Source organism: Panthera tigris, chromosome B4, assembly GCF_018350195.1.
Source record: "Panthera tigris isolate Pti1 chromosome B4, P.tigris_Pti1_mat1.1, whole genome shotgun sequence".
NCBI classification, from domain to species: domain Eukaryota; kingdom Metazoa; phylum Chordata; class Mammalia; order Carnivora; family Felidae; genus Panthera; species Panthera tigris.
In genome coordinates, this window is record NC_056666.1 from 38,920,678 (window position 1) to 38,942,385 (window position 21,708).

Consider the following 21,708-nt stretch of genomic DNA (forward strand, 5'->3'; position numbering starts at 1 on the left):
CTAACGAGGTTATTGGGCAGAGAAACACTCCTGTGAGCCCATGTGGAAGAGACCTACAGCAGAGCAGGAGGCAGGGAGGCCGACTTTGGCACCATCCATGGGGCTAGAGAAGGAACTGAAGGGGTTAGTGGACAGCAGGCTTTGGCCAGAACACGGTAGTATACATCCCTCAAGAAGTAGAAATAGTGAGCGAGCGAAGGAAAGAAAGCCAAGGATAGAAACAGACTGACAGGCGGCCAGGCTCGCTCTGTTCATGGGATTCGGCCAACATGGGAGGTGTGTGTGTGGTTCAGTGCTCCAGCAGTGTTTCTGACAACACCAACATGACGCTGGACAATGGGATCACCTATAAAAGTGCTTTTATGGAATATGCTGTTGTAATAGGGCATTTACAGTAAAAGGGGAAATGTTAGGTTGAACTTTGTGTTTCGACCTAATGTTTATGCTGTAATTTGAAGTGTGACACATGTCCTCCCTCTGTCCCTCCCTCCCACCCCCCTTCTTGCACTGCTCTGTACAGTAAACTCTCTGGAGTGATGCTAGAACCAGAGGTAGCACACTGGAGGATTTACCCCACTCCAGGACTGACGACAGTGAGTGATGGAAGGAACCTCTTTAACCTATCAACATAAGGCACTGGTAAAGGCAGTTTAAGTTCTCAGAAGTCTGCCCTTTTTTATCCGCAACGTTAGGGCATTCGTGCCCACCGTATGTGGTGGATGTGTGGATTAACTGGGACATAGCCCGGAAGGGACTGTACATGTGGGTAGTTAGCAGTTAGTAGCAGCAGCAACGGGAGTAAGGTGTGGGTGTCCTTGTCTCCTCCTTGATGGCTGGGCAGTGGCTGATCTCGATCCCCCAGCCTGAGAGCTTGTGGGAGTGCTCAGAGGAAACCGAGGCGTTTGGTCTCCCATGCTGAGGCCTCACAGGAGCCTCCCCTCTCTTTGCTTGTGGAGAACTGGAAGTGGATGAGGGTTTGAGCTCCTCCGATCGATCTTGGTGTACATCTCATTAGCAAACCGCTCTTTTTCTCCAGCAAGAAAATGCGATCTTAGGGCCCAAGAACCATAAAATCTAAACCAAGTCATCTGTGTGATGCAGTGGTTAATACTGGGTGCCTGCTTTCCCTCCTAATATTCTGAGGGCCCTTGGCATTGGGTTAGAAGCTGAGGATTGTGCAAAACTTGGCCCTCAGCACTGTCTCCTGCATTACTGCTTCTCTCACTTCCCTTTTTTCTTTTTTTAATGAAATCATCTGTTGTTTTGTTATGGGCCATGTCAGTCCCTGTTGACTTGCCACAGAATATGGCAAGATCACATCAGGATTATTGTTTATAAAATGTTACCAACTTACACTTTTCCTGCCTTCCACCGTCTAGATCCCCTGGTCTGTCTCACTTCTGTGGCACACAGGTTACTTTGTCTGGACTCGTCTCAGACCTCCCTCCTCTATTCCTGCCATGACCCCCAGAGGAGACTATGTTTCTTGCCCCTTGCATATGCTAACCCCTCACAGGATTGTGGAATGAGGGATTGGGGGACCTGAATCCTCTGAGAATTCACTGTGCACTCAGATAGGCTTTCTACCGTCCCTGCCTCAGTCTTCCCATTTTAGCTCTGGACCTGCCTCAGGGATGGCAAATAAATAAATAAAGGGCATCTTGTGAAGGAAGACTGAAAAGAGACTGTGTCTGTGGGGTAAGGGGTTACCTGTGCAGCTGATCTATCACCACCCTATATCTGAGTATCTTCAAGCTGGGGAGCTCCCGGATCCAGATTCTTCCTGTGCCTTGACCTTCTGCCTCTTGTCCTCACAGACTTTAAGTTCGCCATGTACCCGCCATCGATGATTGCAACTGGAAGCGTGGGAGCCGCCATCTGTGGGCTCCAGCAGGATGAGGACGTGAGCTCGCTCACTGGTGATGCCCTGGTAGATCTGCTGGCCAAGATCACCAACACGGATGTGGTAGGTGGATGCCATCTTGGTTAAAACCAGATGTCTCTTTTCTCAGCCCAGGGAGGGAGACAGTTGGCCTGACGATGATGTGTTGGAGATATTTTTCTTTGTTGGTGGTTTCTGTTTTCCAAGATCAACATCCAAGGTAGTACAAAATCCAACAGATGAGGCTTCCTCTTAAGGGTTTGAAAGCCTGTGTGCCATTAAATAGAGAAAAGAGCCTAGCAGGCAGATAACAAGGTGGGAGGAGGGCTGTTTACTAATTTTCCTTCATGGTGTGGGCTTCCCCATGGGTCTGAATCGTTGCTTCATTTCCATTTATGTACATGTCCTCAGGCTGCCTCTCCCCCACAGTGTGCTGCTCTGCTTACAGCCACTAAGGTGGAGACACAGCATGGAGAGGGGACTAGAGCCTGGCTCTGCTGCACTGGGGGCGGTGGGGATCTAAGAGGTGCCCTGCCACGAGAATGGTGTCTGGCCTTGACACACCTCTCAACCCCACCCGCCTCTCACTTCCCTTTTGTTTAATGTGGTAATGGATTAAAAAGTACTTCTGAAAGAATAAAGAGCCAGAGTAATTCAAAGAACTATTATTAGCTATAGATTTTTCCATTCTTGTGCCCCGTGGACTGCCCAGAGGCTGCAGTTCTGCTTGCCAGAATTTGAAGCTCTTTAGAAGAAAGGTCTTGAGAGACCAGGGTCAAGTGAGGCTCTGATTCAGCTGGTAGGAAATTGCAGTCCTTAGAAGGTCCGAGCCGGGGTGGTTCTGAGAGGTCAGCGAGGCAGTTCCTGCGTCTTCCAGTGGGGACTTTTTCCATGCGGAGGGCTGAGGGAAGCAGCTGGGGGTGGGGCACTAGCAGAGCTGGGACTGGACCCAGGAAGCTCAGACTCCTCGCCTGGGAACTCTGCGCTCCACCCTTGTGGTTGCTCCCAAAGCTTTTTGTTTGGGGAAGGGCCTCTGCTCCAAACCAACTCCGAGAGGTGTGTCAGCTCAGAGGCCCTGGAGAGTCCACACGAAGATGCCCCCTCTGGATGTTCCAGGGAGATTCCGAATGCCCTGCTGTGGGAGTATATTGAGTTAAGAGAGAATGTGGTTTGTGGGCCTGTGGCTGATGCCCCACAGGGATGCTGAGCAGAAGGCTGAAGCTCAGAGAGTGTGAGGCTGCAGCTTCCTGGCTTTCTCACCTACGTATCTGTATTTTGCCTTGGCCTTTATCACCATCTCAAGGAAGTAGTGCAGGGAGGTGTTAAAGGGCCTCATGGAACCTAGGGGCCTGCTGTGAAGCAGTTCTTAGGCTTTTAAAATTCTAGGTCCAAAACATAGGCTTTAAAAACATGGTTTCCAAAATAGAGATTGAAAAGACCCCTCCAGGCAGCTTCACGTGCAGAATGCTTTTCTAATCCTCCAGAGACAAATCGTGGACAGGACCTAACATTTATAGAAATGAGAAGCTTCCTTCCTTTTCTGAATATCTCCTATTAAGGCTGCCTTACAAAAAGGAGTCCCGAGCAGCAACCAGCTTAAGACCAGCTCTTCCTTCACCCACCCCAGAGAGACAAGAATGTCAGTGACAACAGTTTGACCCCAGGCACTGTAACCTCTTTAAGATATTTATAGATCTGCTCCAATTGGCCGGTTGCCCCATGGGTCTCCCGCCTTCTCCACATGTCCTTTTATCACCCCTTACTGGTTTCAGATGGACAGAGGTCACTCCTGAGGTGCCACTTGGGGTGCTTTTCAAGAGTCTCTTGGGAGTCTCTTGGGAGTCTCTTGGGGTGCTTTTCAAGACTGCAAATCAGTTTCTCAGGGCAAACTGGAGAAAGTGCTTGCCCCTTTCAGATACTATGTAGCCAGTCCATCCAAGTTAGCTGTCAGACTGAGTTAAATGGATGCAAACCCGCTCAGAGGTCTCTTAGAAATCCCAGCTGTTGCACTGGACTTGCATGCACATGTTACATGTTTACCGGTGGGCCCTCAGTTACATATCTTAATATTTAAAAACCAAGCATGAGGGGCACCTGGGTGGCTCGGTTGGTCAAGCTTCTGACTTTGGCTCAGGTCATGATCTCACAGCTTGTGGGTTTGAGCCCCGCATCAGACTCTCTGCTTTCAGCGCAGAGCCTGCTTTGGATCCTCTGCCCACCGTGCCCCACCCCCCCCTCCCCCCACCTCACCCACTAGCACTGTCTCTCTGTCTCTCTCTTTCTCAAAAATAAAATAAAAATTAAAAGCAAAAAAAGCCCCCAAAAAACAAAAACCAAGCATGAGCAGAGGAGAATGTAAAATCCATAGCACTTTTTCAGATAACCACTTGAGCCCTCCGTGAGTTCTGCTGGGTCTCCTCCCATCTGTCTGCCTGTGCTGTCTGAAGTGCTGAGGCTGAGAGTGAAGGAAAATGAAAGGAGTGGCTTTAGAAAGCATTAGCATTTGGAGGGAGGCAAGTTTTGTTTCCTGAGCTCATTTACTATTTCATGAGTCGAGAGGTGGGGTGTTTGAAGCACTTGACTCTCCGTTCATTCCTGGGAATGTTGACTAAGGGCTCACTAGCCGCAGGCTTGCATTATGAGGAAAGCCTGGATGGCTTGGAGGTAGAAGTGGAGGCAGGTGGGTAGTGCATGGAAGATGAGACCTGATGTTCCTGGCCTGAAGGAACTTAGCGATCCTAAGACAAATCGAGAGTGAAATGTGCAAAATCCTAGCAAATTAAGATCATAAGGAAATGAATGCTACAGTGTTATATACTCTAAATGTAGAGGAAGGAGCTTACTAGGCCTACTGTAAAATGCAGGCCTCCTGGCAGAGTCCACTTGATGATAGAAAATGTCCTTGGAATGGAGAAACAAAATGTGGTATGTATTCTCCTTAGATGTGTTCTCCTTAGTGAGTGCAATGGAATATTAGTCAACCTTACAAAGGAAGTGTAATGCCAACACAGGCTACAGCATTGAAAACATGCTAAGTGAAATAAACCAGACCCAAAAAGACAAAAATACATGATTCCACTTTTGTGCCATACCTAGAGTAGTCAAGTTCACAGAGACAGAAAGTAAAATAGAGGTTACCAGGGCCCCGGCGGCGGGGGGAAGAGGAAGTTATTTAATGGGTATGGAGTTTCACTTTGGGATGATGAGAAGGTTCTGGAAATGGAGAGTGGAGGTGGTTGCACAGCAAAGTAAACGCACTAAATGCCACTGTACACCCAAAAAATGATGCAGATGGTAAATGTTACATTTAGCTTATTTTGCCACAATTAAAACACACACACACACACACACACACACACACACACACACACACACAATGCTCTCAGACCCACACTGTGAAATGCCCACAGGTTTGTGTTGAGCTCTCCCATGGAGAAGTCAAGTACACAGCACCACGTTTTGCACATGGGCTCTGGTAAGATAGGACAGACAGGAGTCAGAAAGAGCTGACGTGTCACGCTGGAGTCCCCACAGTGGTGCACTCGCCAGTGCACCTCGTTATTTGTGATGTCTTCAAGCTTACGGTGTTTTCTGGCTGTGCATTGTCAGGGGTCAAACTGCTGAGAGCACATCCCCCCCACAACCCCGATTCCTCTGAGACAGCCAGTCCCCCCTGATTCCTCTGGGTCACTGGCTGGAGGCAGATAGCTTTGACAGGAGGGACCCATGCAGCTCTGAGAAGGTTGGTCTTTGTTGCTCCCTCTGGTTGCCAAAATAAACCGGAACGCTTCATTCCAAAGAGAAAGCTGAGTGAGAAGCCTGACAGTTTTACAGGGAATAAAAGTCTCAGAGGGTGGTATATTTTAAGTACTTTTTCCTTCCAGTTATAAGTGTTGCTAAAAACAGACGCCAGCCAGCGAGGCAGTGCTGGCTTTGGGGGAAACTTCTACCGGGCCTTCCGTTGCCAGGGGTGAGTTTGAGAGGAGGGACCGAGCGTCCCGGTTCCCCAGTGGACCTTTCCCGGCTTCGCCAGGCAGACTTGGGGCTCCTCTTCCGTCCCCTCCGCGCTCGGCTCCTGCTTTGTGCCAGCGTTTATCTCTCTGTTCGCTTGTCTATAGAGCCTCTTGAACAGGACCCAACTTTTACTGCGCTCTTTATCCAGAGCCCCTGGCAGAGTCTTGGGAATGATGCTGAAGAGAGGGAGGGAAGCAGGAAGGAAGGAACGGCAGACAAAGGCCAGGCAGATGGGCTTCGAGTGGGTTTCTAATTCTTTGGTCTCCCCCAGGTCTTTTGGAAAGCCTGAGATTTCTTAGCACTAATTACATGTCAGGGTCCTGAGCAAATCACATCACCTTCACGTGACACGGTTTTACAAGTCGCCTAATAAAAAGGGCAGAACTTGGGCTCCCGGGCCATGACGATGCTGTGAAGCTACCCAGAGATCTTTAACAGAAGAAGATCTAGACGCTAGTCACCTGATCGTTAAGGTCATCCTTTTCTGCCTGGGTTACAGCCAAACTCTGTCGCATTCTTAAATATCACCCAGAGAAGATTCTAGAACATCCCTTCCTTAGGGTCATCCTGGCATGCTAGGATCTTGGTTGTCCGAGAGCTATTAAAAACCCATCAGCTCTGCTGTGGAAGAAGTCTCGATTTTGGCTACATGCTCTTCACAGGGTCCCCAGCATCGTGTCTTTGTCCTGCTTAGTAAGAGGCACTGACACCTTCACAGCACCTTCTCCTAAAGACTCCTGTAGGACTGGGGCTCTGCAGACTCCACAGGGCCTGTGGTCAGGAACCCTGTGAAGAGTGGCTGGAAGGGAGGCTGGGGGTGGGGAGGGGGACGGGATAGAAGTGGAGGCTGATGCTTCCCTCTCCTGCCTTATTTTTTCTGCGGGCCTCATTTGGTATGCAAGGAAATAGCCAAACAGCCTGTGAAGAAAGGAAGAATGAGATAGTTTCCTAAGTTGTCTCTGCCTGAGTTGGCCGCGGGTCTGGGGTTCATTCAGCCCTTTGTCCCCCTGTTGAGTGCAGTGCGTGTGTGGTGACAATGGAGTGATGCAGTTACACTGAGGGCTAATGGTAGGAGTTCCGTCAGCCCATTCATGGAGGCCGAGGAGGGTGCAGGGCGCGGAGCCCGAGCCAGCAAGCAGAGGAAGTCGGAGGCCCGTGTAACGAGCTGGAGATCACAAACACTGCTGTCAGGGCTCTGGGGCTGGGGGGGGAGGGGGGGGCATGCAGGGCCAAGGGAGGGGGCCTATCATCATCGAAGTTGGAGGTTTGCCCGACCTCCAGCACTGTGGAGTGCCACCTGTCCGGGCTGACAGACGAGCATTATGGCTTTCCTTTTAATCAGCTTAATTTGGGGCATCTTAACACAATGACTGGTACTTTCGGAGGCTGCCGGAAAGCAGAGGTCCCGGAGCCGCTGCACTTTGCATGCACGTAGCATCTTTTCACTGGAAGCTCTGTTGGTTCCCCCCCACTCGTGCCCCCCTCCGCCTCAGCCACTTGGGCTATGACTCCCTCTCTTGGAGATTCTCTGCCCTATATGTCTTTACTTAGAGCTGGGAAGAAGCACAGGGTGTCAGGGGAAGCAGTTCTGAAGCTGGAGGCTTGCCCATTTAAAGCCAGGCTTAGCTTTTAACTAGATGTAACTGGGGGACAAGCAGGCTTTAGTTCTGTTCTCTAGCGGCAAAATGAGGGCATGTGGCTGTCTGAGCTCCAAAAGCCCTTCAGACCCCCAGATTCCCCGATTCTGTAATCGCCTGTGTGTGTTGTCCCACAGTTCTGCCCTTTGGAAATGACCTTAGTTCTGCTCCTCTCCGGCTCTGCCTCCTTTTTCTTTCCAGGCCCCGCTGGATTTGTGGCAGGGTACCCCTCCCTTCAGGTCACCACTTCCCCCACCCCAGGCCCATGCACTGTCCTGCCCTTCTGCTCGGGAGAGCAGGGGCTCCTTGGACAGGAGTGTGTGAAGTAGGCATGTCTGGCCGCAGGTAGTGGTGCCACCACACATTTTCCTCTTCATCAGCTCACTGGAAGTCCTCATGCTCTTTGCAGGCCCAAGAAGGGCTCCTAACAATATGCTAAAGGCAGGCATTAAAAATACAGAGAGTGAGTTCTGTGTCTGGGCAGGAGGGTGCTGATTTCTCTGTTCCCACCATCACAGACTGTTCGACACTGTTCCTATGAGAGGCTCTTGCCCTGAAGTTTTTCATCTAGATAAGGGTGGTAGTATCTGCAGTTAACAGTCAAGCTGGTAACAGCCAAGTTGTGAAGAAGGGGAACCTGGAGCAGGGTTAGGCAGAGGCCCCAGAAAGCTTTCCAGGAGCGGGGACATGAGTGGCCCCAGAGACATTTAACTTCCTGCTCTGTCCCAGGTGAATCTAGAAGAGAACAGGGAATGGGGTTCAGGGTCCCTCATTTCTGGGATAACTGCTGTAGTCATTACTTAACTCTTCAAGTAAGAGGTATCAAAGGTCAAGAGCTGGCCATCATCAGTAACAGTATAGATTAAAATTAAAACAGGGTTGAAGAAGTGTTTTATACGAAAACTTCCTTCAGTTTATTCGGGAAAGCCTATACACGTGCTTTTGGCTGGAACTTCTATAAATGTGACACTTCATATCTTGAAGGCCCTTGGCTCTGATGTCCAGTAGAAGTGACTGCCAAATGTCCCAGCCTTCCCTGTAGGATTTTTCCAGAACTTTCTTTCCGGTTTCAGGCCGCTGGAGGGGAAGACTAAATACCAGAAACAGTAGAAACATTGGTGACCCACAAGGGAAGACTCTGTACGGCCTGAAATCAGGTTCTTTAGCTTTCCTGAGCTCTGTCTCATTTGGAGGACGATCTTTCTCAGGGATGCTTGGTGTGGCCAATGCAGTGATGATCATGGAATCCTGAGATGGTCGTATCTTGGGGGTGGAAGGTGTGCTGATCCTGATTACCTCCCCATGGCACCCAAATACAGGAAGGAATGCTGGACAGGATTGTCCAGGGGGCATGAGGTTTCCTGGGGAGGGGAAGAGGGGGTGGTGGTGTGGGCAAGGTTTTCTACACAAACTTGACATCAGGAAATCTTCAGCAAATGGCTGTGCCATGGGAAGCCCTCTTTTTAAAGAGGCCTCATTCCTGACACCTGACAGGCATTTCTTTTTTAATTTAATGGCTCAGAGCTATTGTCTGCCCCTTCCCCCTTCTCAATCAGTTGAGAATCCTGCCGTCCTCCTTAGATAACAAAAGCTCTTCACTTGATCTTAGCCAAAAGGCTGAGAAGTGAGGATAACAAAAGCTGTTTTACACTATACCTGCAACTAATATGACACGGTATGTTAATTATACTTCAGATTTAAAAAAAAAAAAAAAAAAAAAAGCTCTTTATGCCATATGCTTTGGATAGGATTTGTCTTCCATGGAGGCAAACATATGGTTACCATCCTTATGGTGTGGAGGGGTTCTGACTCATTCTCCCTGCCTCCTAGAAAAAAACTTGTTTATTTTTTTTTTATTTAGAGAGAGAGAAAGAGCATGAGTGGAGGAGAGGGTCAGGGGGAGAGAGAACCCCAAGCAGGCTCCATGCTCAGTGTGGAGCCCGATGTAGGTCTTGATCCCATGGCCCTGGGATCATGACCTGAGCCGAAATCAAAAGTTGGACATTCAGCCAACTGAGCCACCCAGAAAAGAAACTTTTGTACAATAACCTTCAACAGCTCCTGAAGGACCTCTGTAGTGGAGGGGCGTCCCATAAGAACTGGCTAGATTCAACTTCTTATTCTCTGCAAGGAAAAAGAAAGAGGAAATTAATATTCATTTAAATTCTGCCACCCTGCATTTCTGAATGAGGAGGGGGCTGAAGGAGCCGGAGATGTGAGACAGGGTGTGTGAAGATGGTATTATGGCAACACGGCCTTTAAGAACAAGTCAGCTCCTTCAGATGGTGCTCAAATGGAGAACAGAGCAACCTAATTCCAACTTTGGAAGGAAGACTGGCAGAGTGGGCCCTGCTCTCCATCTCTGACACAGAACCTTCCCAAGGGACAGTCGACCATGGTTTGCTGATGGTCACTTGTTTGCTGTGTTTATCCCCACACTAGCTTTGACTTTATTTATGATCAGTTTTCTTTAGATTGTGTGGCTTTACAGTGTTCAGAAACCCTCACTGAAACATAAGTGCCCTTAGAAACATTATGCCTTTAGGGGCACCTGGGTGGCTTGCTCAGGTCATGATCTCACAGTTCGTGTGTTAGAGCCCCCGCATCGGGCTCTGTGCTGACAGCTCAGAGCCAGGAGCCTGCTTCGGATTCTGTGTCTCCCTCTCCCTCTGCCCTTCCTCCACTCACGCTCTGTCTCTGTCTCTCTCTCTCTCTTTCTCTCTCACAAAAATAAATAAACATTAAAAAAAATTAAGAAACATTATGCCTTTGGCCTTCACCCCCAAGCATGTTGGGCAAGTGGTAGGTGACCTGGGAGCACAGCCCCTGGAGGCTGAGTCTTGGAGGAGGAACAAAGGGAAGGTAGAGAGGGTCAGACAGGGTGGGGGATGTGACCATGCCACAGAAGTTTGAGAGAGGTTGCTGGGTGCTTGGTTGCCAGTCCCTGAGTCCTCAGCTTGTTTGGGGTGGCACGCAGACCTCTGCAGCCAGGTTCTGTATGTCTTGTGGCACAATCCACCTCCTGTGGCAGACGCATGGTGCTCCCTTTACCAGTCTGAAGCACATGCTTCTCTGTACCACATCTTAAAGAAATCTAAAGAATTCTTCCAGACTCCAGGCCTGGAATGATCTTCATTCCATAATAAATTGTCATCATTTACTGAGTTTAACAACCTATATATGTGATCTCAGTTGACCTTTACCCTGTGAGCATTTTTTTTTTTAATTTTTAAAAAAATTTTTTTTTTTAATGTTTATTTATTTTTGAGACAGAGAGAGACAGAGTGTGAACAGGGGAGGGGCAGAGAGAGGGGGAGACACAGAATCTGAAACAGGCTCCAGGCTCTGAGCTGTCAGCACAGAGCCTGACGCGGGGCTCGAACTCACAGACTGTGAGATCATGACCTGAGCCGAAGTCGGACGCTTAACCGACTGAGCCACCCAGGCGCCCCTACCCTGTGAGCATTTTTGATCCTTACTTTACAAGTGGACGAAACGTAGCCGCTGCCTACAAGTGCGGTGTGTGGTCGCAAATATTACCGTCCCTCTTTTCATTTTTCTTACATTTTGGGGGATAGCTGTTGTTCCTAACCTTCATTTTCGTAAAAAGCTGTAGTTTGAAATGTGGGATGGACAAGATACGAATGGAAAATTTGGGGGGTATGGAAACCGTGTCCCTGAGTAGTTAGTTCCAACTCTATTTTAGATCTTCGGAAAATAAAGATAATGCTTTTGTGCTTGGCAAACAGTAACTTCTGGGCAGTGAAACTTGCTCAGTGAAACAAACAGAAGGGAAGCATAGATTAAGCTGTGGAAAGACCCAAGCAGAATCCAGTTAACGTATTTTCCATATGTATATGCTGCTTGAGTGCAGAAAAGCAGCCTTGCAAAGGAGTGGGGGAAGATGTCTGGTAAGAATGATTTCTTTAGCTCACACCCACCCCACTTGCTGGAGCAACCAGCCCCTCCCTAGTGACAGCCAGGAGTCGCCTTGGCCTTCCAAGGCACCCGGCTAACAGAAGCATCTGCCTGGGGCAAACCCACTCTGAGTTTTCCCTACCAAATATAGACTATAATATCAAACAATGCTGCAAATTCTTACTTATTTCCAAATTGGACGGTTCAAGTGTCCGGAGTTTTGTAAACATTCTGTGTTGCATTTTTATGAGAATTGAGGGTGGTAAGTAAGCAGAAAAATGTTTTTTTTAAGAACTTAGACCTGGTTTGTGTGAGTACAGTTCAATCCATTCTCTTTGTATCCATTCTTCCAGTGCTACCCTTGCCTAGTTCTGTAGCTGTCTGTGGTGCTGGCCTTTCCTCTCTCCGTCACCTCCCAGTGTCCACAAGCAGAAAGCATCCAGTTGGCACCTTGATTACCAGGTGCTGCGTGTCCATAAGTGGCTCGTCACCTTAGCCAGGTTCTCATGTGCATTCGACTCTCCTGGCCTTCTGCTAAAACATGGATTCTGTTATAGGTTGATCAGGAGTGGGCTGTGATTCTGCATTTGCAACAAGCCTCCCAGGTGGTACTGACGCGGCCGGCTGGGGACGCCCCATGAGTCAGTGTGGTCCCAGGGCACCACGGGGACACACATCTCCTTTACTTCACGTTTCTTACCACTGGGAAACTAGCATGCAATATGCAAGGCTTACATTGTGTACATTTTCTTCAGAAACGCTCTGCACATTGTTGATCTTGCTAACAGCTCTGGTCTGACCCGTTCTCCTTTTAGGACTGCCTCAAAGCCTGCCAGGAGCAGATTGAGGTGGTGCTGCTCAACAGCCTGCAGCAGTTCCGTCAGGACCAGGGGGATGGGTCCAAGTCGGAGGATGAACTGGACCAGGCCAGCACCCCTACAGACGTGCGGGATATTGACCTGTGAGGATGCAGTCGGGCCGAATGGGAGAGACGCGTTCACATCTGCTCTCTCCTTCTCTCTGGTTGTGTTTTGTTCTTTATGTTTTAGGATGAAACTTAAAAAAAAAAAAAAAAATTCTGCCCCCACCTAGATCATATTGAAAGATCTTTTAGAAGTGAGAGAAAAAGGTCCTATATAAATGGAATAACTAAAAGCATTTGGTGCCTATTTGAAGTACAACAGAAGGGAATCCCTTGTATATGCGAACAGTTATTGTTTGATTATGTTAAAAGTAATAGTAAAATGCTTACAGGAGACCCTGCAGAGTAGCTAGAGAAAAATGTACGCCTGCAAATATGGGAACAAATTAGAGGAGGCTTTTTTTTTTTTCATGTTATGAACTAGCACGTACACACCCCTTTTAGGATAATTTCAAGGAACTGCGTGTGCCATTTATGGCGTCATTAGATTGCGAAGCAATGAACTCAAGAAGGAATTAGAAATAAGGGACATGATGGAGGCAGGGAGGACAAAACAATCTGTTAACGCGGTCGAACCATTTTGGACGTGGAAGCACCTTTGCTCTCGACCACCTGTTTGTCACTAAGTCAGGAGCATAGCTGAATCTCTAGTTGCGAACTCTTGCTGTCTACAGTAGCTGCTACCTAAAAGAGGAGGTTTTATTTTGCCAGTCGGACGCAGGTGATGGGGTCCTGGGTTTCACGTGTCTTTTTGACATCATGCTTCTTCTTCCAAACATGGTTCGTGGCAGACACCACCGTGTTTTTATCAAAAGGGGCAATTTCGCTTTGGGCCATAACCAAAACTCCTATGAAATGGAGGCAGATGGAGACCGAGGGTGGGATCTGGAATGGAATCTTTTCTCTTAATGTATTGAAGAGGGTAATGTGACCTTGGCATCCTTTATTAAAAAAAACAACAACTGATTTTTGGTGCTGATTGGCATGTCTGGTCCACAGTTTAGCATTGTTATAAACCATTCCATTCGAAAAGCACTTTGAAAAATTGTTCCTGAGGGATAGATGGGATGGTTTATGCAAATCATGCTGGATAGACTCCTCCCTTGTCCTGTGCCCCTCCCCCTCCAGCCCTCAGTCAGGTGACTATTCACTTCTGGTATCTGACATTCTTTGGTACACAGTTCTGGTATCCCTACCAGGACTCAAGAGACACCCCTTTCCACCAACATCCCTGTCACAACATTCCTCCATAAAGCCTACAAACAAAAAGCTGTTACATTTTGATGGCACAGAAGGATCTGAATTCCCACCTATATACTTCTCCTTTGGACATGGAAAGAAAAGTTATTGCTGGTGCAGACAGACAGCTGAATATGAATATCAGAGTGTGGCATTGTGTTCCCTTTTCCGTTTTTTGTTAATTTCATTGCAAAGTTGTATTCAGCGTACTTGAATTTTTTTTTCCTCTCCACTTCTTGGAGGCATTCAGTTAGCAAAGAGGTTGGAGCAACAACTTTTTTTTTTTTTTTTGCACAATTATAATTGACAGGTAATGAAGCTATTAAAATATTTGCCTTTTTGAGTAAAAAAGAAAAATCAGAACAGGGCTGCTTTGAAGAATTATTTTATACACAGATTCTGCCTTGTTTCGTAGTATGAGGGTTGAAGATGGAGAAAAATCTAAGGGTCTCTTATTTTTCATTTTATTGTGTTCAGTTTTTTATTATTATTTTTTTTTTTTTGCGCTGCTAAGAAGCTGAGATCATTCATTCTTATTCACATTAACAGTACCTAGCTGTAATGTTTCACAGAGTGTGCTGCTATTTTATAAACATTTTTATAATATATTATTTTACTGCTTAAATCCCAAGTCCTGAAGTAGATGGTTGAGATAGGAGTTCTTCGTACTGGAAAAGCCCTTCCATAGTTTATTTTCTTCTGGTAGCGTATTCATGGTTGGTTTTTTTTGTTGTTGTTGGTTTGTTTTTTTTTTTTTTTCCATTTGGGTTTTTTGTTTTTGTTTTTTTTTTTCCCTCTCTCTCTCTCTGATCACATTCTTCAAAGACAGAACATTCTTTACCTCAGGTTTACTGGACAAAATCAATAGCTACAAAAGAAAATGATTCACATTTTTGTTTTCATAATACCTCACAGCCGCATAGTTTCTGCTTGGGAGCCATTAGTGTGGGGAAAGAAGTCGGGGAGGAGGCTTCAAGCCCTTCTCAGTGGAGGGTAGGGTGGTTTTGGGTCCTGGGTCTCACACCCAGGGACCTTTTCAGTCATGAAGGTCATCAGGCTTCCATTTTGACTCCGGTATCCTCATCATGATGGAAAAAATACAATAGAACCAAGGGATTTCCCTTCCCCCTTCCCCCCCCAAGGCAGACATTAAGCAAAACCTTTATGCAGTGAACTAGGAAGTCATAATTTGCACTTAGGTACCAGGTATCTGGAGACAGATTGAAAAGAATTCCAGCAGGCTATTTGGAGACCCTCATCTTGTGGCCCTTTCGTAAAGCAGGGCTTTCATCTGCTTAGGGTCCTTTCATCTTGAAAGCTTCCCCTCTAGCTTTCCCCTTCCCTGACATGGGCATCCCCAGTGTAGGATAATCTCAGAGGCTCTTCTAGATCTGAATCTGTGGGCATGTGAATCTGCAGCATGTGGTATCGTGGGGGTTCCTTCTCCCCTACCTGTCTCAGACTGCGGCAGGCTGGCACTATGCACAGCCAGCCCCTCTGCTGAGTGGCACTGCATGGACTTCAGGTTTTAAATTGCATTGAATTGGCAAGATTGGGAAAATAGGTCAGATAAGTATTGGATTGGTAGTGGAAGGGAGGTGGAGAGGCTGTGTCTCTACAGAGATGCCATTCCAGAGGAGTCAGTCTCTCTTGAAGTATGTTTGGAAGGGTTCAGGATTTGGTGAGTTAGCATGACCCTAAAATTCTAGGGAGTTTCTGGTAGGGCGGTGAGTTGTGAATTCTGGTTTTGGAGAGGAAAGCTGAGCAGCCAGTGTTTTGTCAAGAGCTCACTTTGCACAGGATACTCTTTGGGGCCGTGAGGAGTAACACGGGATGGAAGGATACGTGGTCCCTAAAGTCCTTGGGAGTATTGGAGCCTAAAGAAAGCGAGGTATGAAGTCACTTAACAGTGACTGTCCCTGGCTCAAACAGAAGCAGCAAATGAGAGAACCTGATGAATAAGGAAGGGAACAGGCCTGCAGACTCTCCCTGCAGTCTGTAACTTCCTGGGTGCCACTGGGGTGATCTTTTTCTCCTTCTTGCCCTCGGGGCCTGGTGTGATGGGAGGTGTGGTGTGGCTGATGGGGAAGGTGCTAGTTTGTTTGGCTTTTCTGCCTGCTCCCTCCTTAAAAGAAGGAAGCCTAGATTTGTTAAAGTAGCTGATGCCCTCTCCTTAGATCTTGGTTTCCTTGGTAGGAGTTTTTATGTGACGGAGTTCAGCTCTCCCCCACAGATTTTTTTTTCCTCTTTCTCACCTCCCACAAATGGGGTTCCAAACCTATTGGTCTTTTTCTACTTTGTTGTCTTTCTATCTGTTCTTCCTCCTCTCTGTTTCAGTTTTTGGTTTTTTGTTTTTTGGGGTTTTTTTTTTGTTTGTTGTTTTTTTTTGGTCATTGCTATTACTGTTTTTCTCCATCAGTGGGGGCTAAGTTGTTCCCCTAGCCTGCCAAATTTTATTCCCTCCCCTAGTTTGGCCAAATCCCGGGGGCGGGGGAGAAATCCTAGTATGCCAAAAATATATGCTAAGCATAATTCAATTCCATGCAGGTTTGTAACAGCCAAGAAGCCCTGCAGGGTGGAAGCTGGGGACAGATCCCTCAGTAGAATGTCTTCCCGTGTTGAGAGGAGGGCTCCTCAGAGCAAGGAGCTTGTCTTAGGGGAGGCTTTATTCTGGAACTGCCCCAGGACCCCACTGAAGAGTTCACCATGTCTTAAAGCCAGATCCCCTTTGGTCTATGTGCTCTGTACAAGAGGCGGGTCAGGTAAAGCAACCCTCACGCTGTCGTCCCTTCGCCAGCAGGATGGGCTCCTCTTCATGGGGAACTGTCGCTTTCCTGCAGTCTGGCACCCTTGGGGCCTTCTACACTACCCCAGGGGCTCTGAGGATGAGGTTAAAGAGCATTAGGCAGGATTGGATGACTTTCTCAAAGAAGGTGGGGGGAATTTTCTCTCCATGGGCCATAGGGGGCAGGGCTGGGAGAAGAAATAGACTTGCACCTTATATCATGTAAATAATGATTTTCTAGTTCAAGAAGATAATATTGGTAGTGTGGGAATGGGAGGGAGGAATGGGGAGGAAGTCTGAGTAAGCCAGTTGGCTTCTAAGCCAAAAGGATTCCTCTTTGTTTATCTTTGAGACAGTCCAACCCTGAGTATAGCTTTAAAAGGGAAATTAGTGCTGAGACGGTAAAGTCCCCTTAAGCCAACAAACTGTAGCTATAGAACGAGTGAGCGCAGGCTTCTAGTGGTGTGGGCTCGGAGCAGTTTTTAAGAGCTACTTGTGCTGTCGTCCGTTTGTACAAAATAGGGCAGGAAGATTCAGGAGGAGGTTTATGACTTTCTCATACCACGTGGCTTTTCACGGTTCTGGATTCTAAACATCCCAGAACAGTCCTTTCAGCCAGACATTTGTGTGTCTCTGCTTTTAGACTTGGCTGGACTATCAGACCCGATTCTTGGCTCAGGTTTCAAGAAGCCATCAGCAACTGTATCCGTGCACACTGTAGCTGCAGCATGCCTTCCTCTGCCTGCAGCCTACTTTGGGGAAAAAAGTGCCTTACTGACTGTAGACATTACAGCATCCAATGTATTTTGACAGGTGCCTGTCCTTTAAAAAAAAAGTTTTGTTTTGTTTTGTTTTGTTTTTGTTTCTTTTAATTGGGTTTTGTTCTTACCGTTGGCCAACTCTTAAATCCCCAGCAAATCACTGGGCCATTGGATTTTTTCCATTATGTTCATTACCCTTGTACCATGTACCTCAGATCTCTTTCTCTCTCAGTTACAGTTTCTCGTCTTGGACTTCTTTTATTATTATTATAATTTTTTTTTTTTTTTGCTTTAAAATGAGTGTGATGCCATATCGAGTCAATGTTATTCTCTCACAATGTACTCTATAAGAGGTGTGGGTGCTTATTTGGTCAGGATGCTAGCAAGTGCTAAAGTAGCATGATCAGTATAAACAAAAGGTTTTTTAGGAAGTGTGGCAAAAGTGTTTTCTTGGTTATGATGGTGACATGGTATAGTCAGCTGCCTTTTAAGAGGTCCTGTCTGTTCAGTGTTAAGTGATTTTTAAAAATAATGGCCTGTTATTTTGACTAGCTTAAAGATGGATTTGCAAATGGTTTTGGATGCAATTAGGTTATGCTATTTGGACAATAAACTCACCTTGACCTAAATTCTCTGGCCACTTCGACTTATTTCTAGACCAGCAGTCCTCGGAATATAACATATCTTTTCTCATGTCAGAACTCTGTTGGCAACAATTGGTAGTGGCATAAAACACAAATCTACATGTGTCTGTGTTATCACAAGACAAGTAATCTTTTTTTCCCTTTTGGGGCCCCCGTGTAGCCATCTTACGCACTAGATGCCTCAGCCCACCTTTCTTTCCTAAGGTGGGTAGGTCCCTGCTATCACGACTGGGCTTATCCCTGACTTCTGCCAGCTGTTCACTCCTGTTGTGAGTGAGCATCCCTGCCTTGAGAGGCACCAGAGGCCCTGAGTGCCATCTCCAGATTCTATTCTAGGGGGGATGTGAAGAACTCCACCTCTGTAGTTTTCTTGACTCCATTCTGCTACTCTTCGTGGCGCCCCACTGATAACTCTCCCAGGAGGACTGGGCCATAGCTACCCTTTGGGGGGGTGGGGTACGGCAGAGCCTAGGAAGGGGGTGAGAGAGTCCACACTTTGATGAATTGCCAGGCTCTGTTCCTAGCTGCTCCTAGACCACAGCTCCTCAGACCAGCTTCTGAGGGTAATGCAAAAGGCAATGGCTTCATGGCCATTTTGATGTTGCTATAAACACTCATGCTCTCTATAGATCCCTGTCTCTTTCAAAGTGACTAGAGGCTGTTTTTCCGTTTAATTCTGACCTGAGTTGCAATTGGTCATTGGGAAAGTCCAGATTAAGACATTGCCAGTTATTCTCCACCAACTCCACTTAACAGGATTTCTAATCTTACAAGGACCCTAGAAAATTCCCTTTGTCTCCATTCCCCCACTGATAACCACCATTCTTGGAGACAAGCAGGGATAACTTTGTTCTTGGGTTTCTGCCTAGTGGAGTCCGTAAGGCCTCTTGGGAGTTTCCAAGGACCCCAGTTGCCACTCCTAACCATCCTTGGAATTCTCTTCTGCAAGACCCGTTGTACAGCCAGGTCCCTCCCTCCCACCCCTCCCCCATCTGTTTGTCCTGCAGTGTCGCCGTGCCTGTCTGTTACAGGACAACACCACTCCTTCCAAATGCCTTCCAGTAACCCCGAGGGCTTCTCCAGTTCAGAACTGTGGATGTCTAAGTGTGGGAAGAAGACAAGGCAGGCGCTACATTCCACACAGCTGGCTATTGATAAATCTAAGGTCCCCTTTACAGGTTCTTTCAGAGCCATTTCATCCTACACTTGAAAAATCTCTAACCTGAGACACAAGTGCCCTTTGTGAAAGTGGAAGTTTGTGATGGAGTGAAGAACCAGAAATCTCAGGTCTTTTGTGCTCTGGTGACTACTTTTGTATTTCTTATGACTTTCCAAAGATCTGGAAGTTTTATGCAGGACACAGAGGTAACACCAGAATAAACTGTTCCAGTTGGCTTAGTAATCTTCTCAACACACTGTCATGAAGCGAGTATTCAAAACTGAATATTGCACCAGACTGTTTCTCCCCTGCCCTTACAGCAGTAACGACAGCAAAACAACTGGTGACCATGAATGTGAAGGTCCAGCCTATCCGTAGCCAACACTTGTGCAAGGCCTATGCTGAGTCTTTAAGGAAGAGCAGAGAAAAAACCCGTGCCCTGCGGCTAAGGAGCTTTCAATGGGGAAACAAAACACATAGCCGATAAGACTGCGTGGAGCTCTAACAGCAAAGGCCAGGGCGCCCCAAGTGTGGGAGGGGACACTTTCTGAGATGGGACAGGTTTCCTCAAACAAATGAGGCTTAGGAAAACAGTTTTGGTAAGACGCAGCATAGTTTGGAAAACAGTAGAAACAACAGTTTGGCCTTTTCCAAAAAATAAGGGGATGGGAAGAGAATGAGTAACGCACATTAAAATATGAAGAGAAAATATTCAAAAAGCTTAAGAACACATATAGTGAATTTGAAATGCCGTAAACAGACGCTGTCCTCATGAAACAGGATGAACATGGCAACAGACACTCATTTTTGAGTCCTACCTACCCAATTTCTCCTAGGCTTAAAGAACTAAGGCTGGCACTTTGAAGATGATGGACTGGAGGGTTTCATGCTCTGGGCTCTGAGGGCCTCCCCAACACGGAGGAGGGGCAGAGTCTATCAGCTCTGACCCAAGGCTCAGTCCAGCAGAACTAAGTTGCCTGAAAAAACAGCAAGACAGAATTCCGCTGGCCCCTCTGGCCCCACCTCAGTATTCCCACTAGAGCCTTGAGCTTCTGCTTATCCAAAACATGGCTTCCGTTTCATGTGTGGTGATTTGCTTTGGCTCTGGCTTCAACTGGTCACCCCCATCCCTGACTACCCTCCCGCCTTTGTAGGAGTCAACATACAGGTCTAAACATGCGGTGCTTCCTGGGAAATCCACAAGGTGGCACTAATACCACAGACAGGAACAACTTAGAAAAAAATGCTTGTGTGAACAGGTGTAGGATGACTGCCCAGAAGGAACCCCTGTTTCCGGCCACCAGAGGGACCAGCAATTCCCTCACCTGCTTCTCTGTTACTACTACATTCTGACTCCATCTGGAAGGGGCTGGTGTGATTCATGACTTCTGACTCTCTTCAGTGATTGGCAAACTGGCAGCCTGCAGACACATTTAGTTTGACTCTCACCATGATTTAAATTGCCTTGGACTTACTTGCCAATGTAAGATGAGAGCTTCCACATAAAAGTCAGGATTTTAACTACTCTTGCTAAATCCACGTCCCGGCAACGACAGGCCCAAGGGACAATAAGGGCTGCAGCCAATGATGGTCTGACCCGTTTTCTGCCCCCTAGCATCCACTGAGCTTGACTCACTCATTGATGTCACCTGCCTGTCCCCTACTGTGTTTGCCACTCTGCAGCCTAAAATATGTCAGTCTTAACCTCTCTGCTATGATGTAAGACCCCTATAAGTCCCAGGTGGAACAGGCCTGGGATCCTTAGTCCACTTTTCTGCCCCAAATAAGGACCTCTACTCCCCATGAGCCTTCAGAATTGCTTTTCTCTCTTTATGGGTTTTTAGATCAGATAACCAGGGGCTGGGCCAGATTTTGAAATTCCTTTGAGACCCCTGTGCTCAGTCCACACTGGGGTCTGCAGGTGGGCCAGGTGGACAGGGTTCAAGATCAGCTTTTTCTTTGTTTGTTTTTGTAGGCTCTTTTCATTTTCATGGTACCTCAATGACCCCATGAGAAGATGCACCTGTAAGATTTTTCAATCTGTTGAAATAGTACAGGGGCTCAGTCAGAGGAGCATGCGACTCTTGATCTTAGGGTCATGAGTTTGAGCCCCACGTTGGGTGTGGGGCATAAATAAATTTACTTGAATAAATTAATTTTTTACAAAAAGGAAAAGCACAAATACCATGGCAGTTTCAGTATCCTGTCCCTTAAAATGATGACTTTTTATCCCCTCCTTTCACATGTGGGGCTCCTGGACACTGCTCATTCCTCCAACAGGCTGCACGGGGCTGGTTAGATGCCAGGCATTCTGCACCAAACACTTCATTCAACAGATGTTTCTTCAGTACCTGCTTTTCCAGGAACGACGTCCCTGCACTGCTTGGTCTCGGTGGTTAATGGCAGAAACAGAGAAGTCACACAACGGCTGCTACTTGAGCGTGGTGGCAAAGAAGAGGGTGGTCTCGTGGGCTGCCTGCTCTGGAATCCCCATTGGTCTACCCACTAGCTTTGTAGCCTTGGGCATGTCACTTTTCCCCTCAGTGAGTCTGTTCCCTCATCTGTGAAATGGGGTGAGATAATAACAGTACCTCGTGAGTTAACTCATTGGAGCACTTCCTCATGCCTGGCACACAGCCAGAGCTTGATGAACGGTAGCAGTCCCCAGGCTAAAGTGGCATATGAGACAGGCACCTAATTCGGTCTTTTGAAAAATTAATGTCACAGGTACCAATTGTTTAGCTACT

At 47.2% G+C, this 21,708-nt stretch overlaps 1 protein-coding gene across 1 annotated transcript in view; it reads left to right on the plus strand.

Annotated features, from left to right (window-relative positions):
* CCND2 (cyclin D2) overlaps nt 1-17,787 on the plus strand; it is a 30,574-nt gene extending 12,787 nt beyond the window's left edge. Inside the window, exons 4-5 of the mRNA XM_007089662.3 lie at nt 1,818-1,966; nt 12,267-17,787. Of these exons, the coding sequence (XP_007089724.1) occupies nt 1,818-1,966; nt 12,267-12,416 (299 nt within the window). The 3' untranslated portion in view covers nt 12,417-17,787. The remainder of the gene's footprint in view (nt 1-1,817; nt 1,967-12,266) is intronic.
* The last annotated feature ends 3,921 nt before the right edge of the window (nt 17,788-21,708 follow it).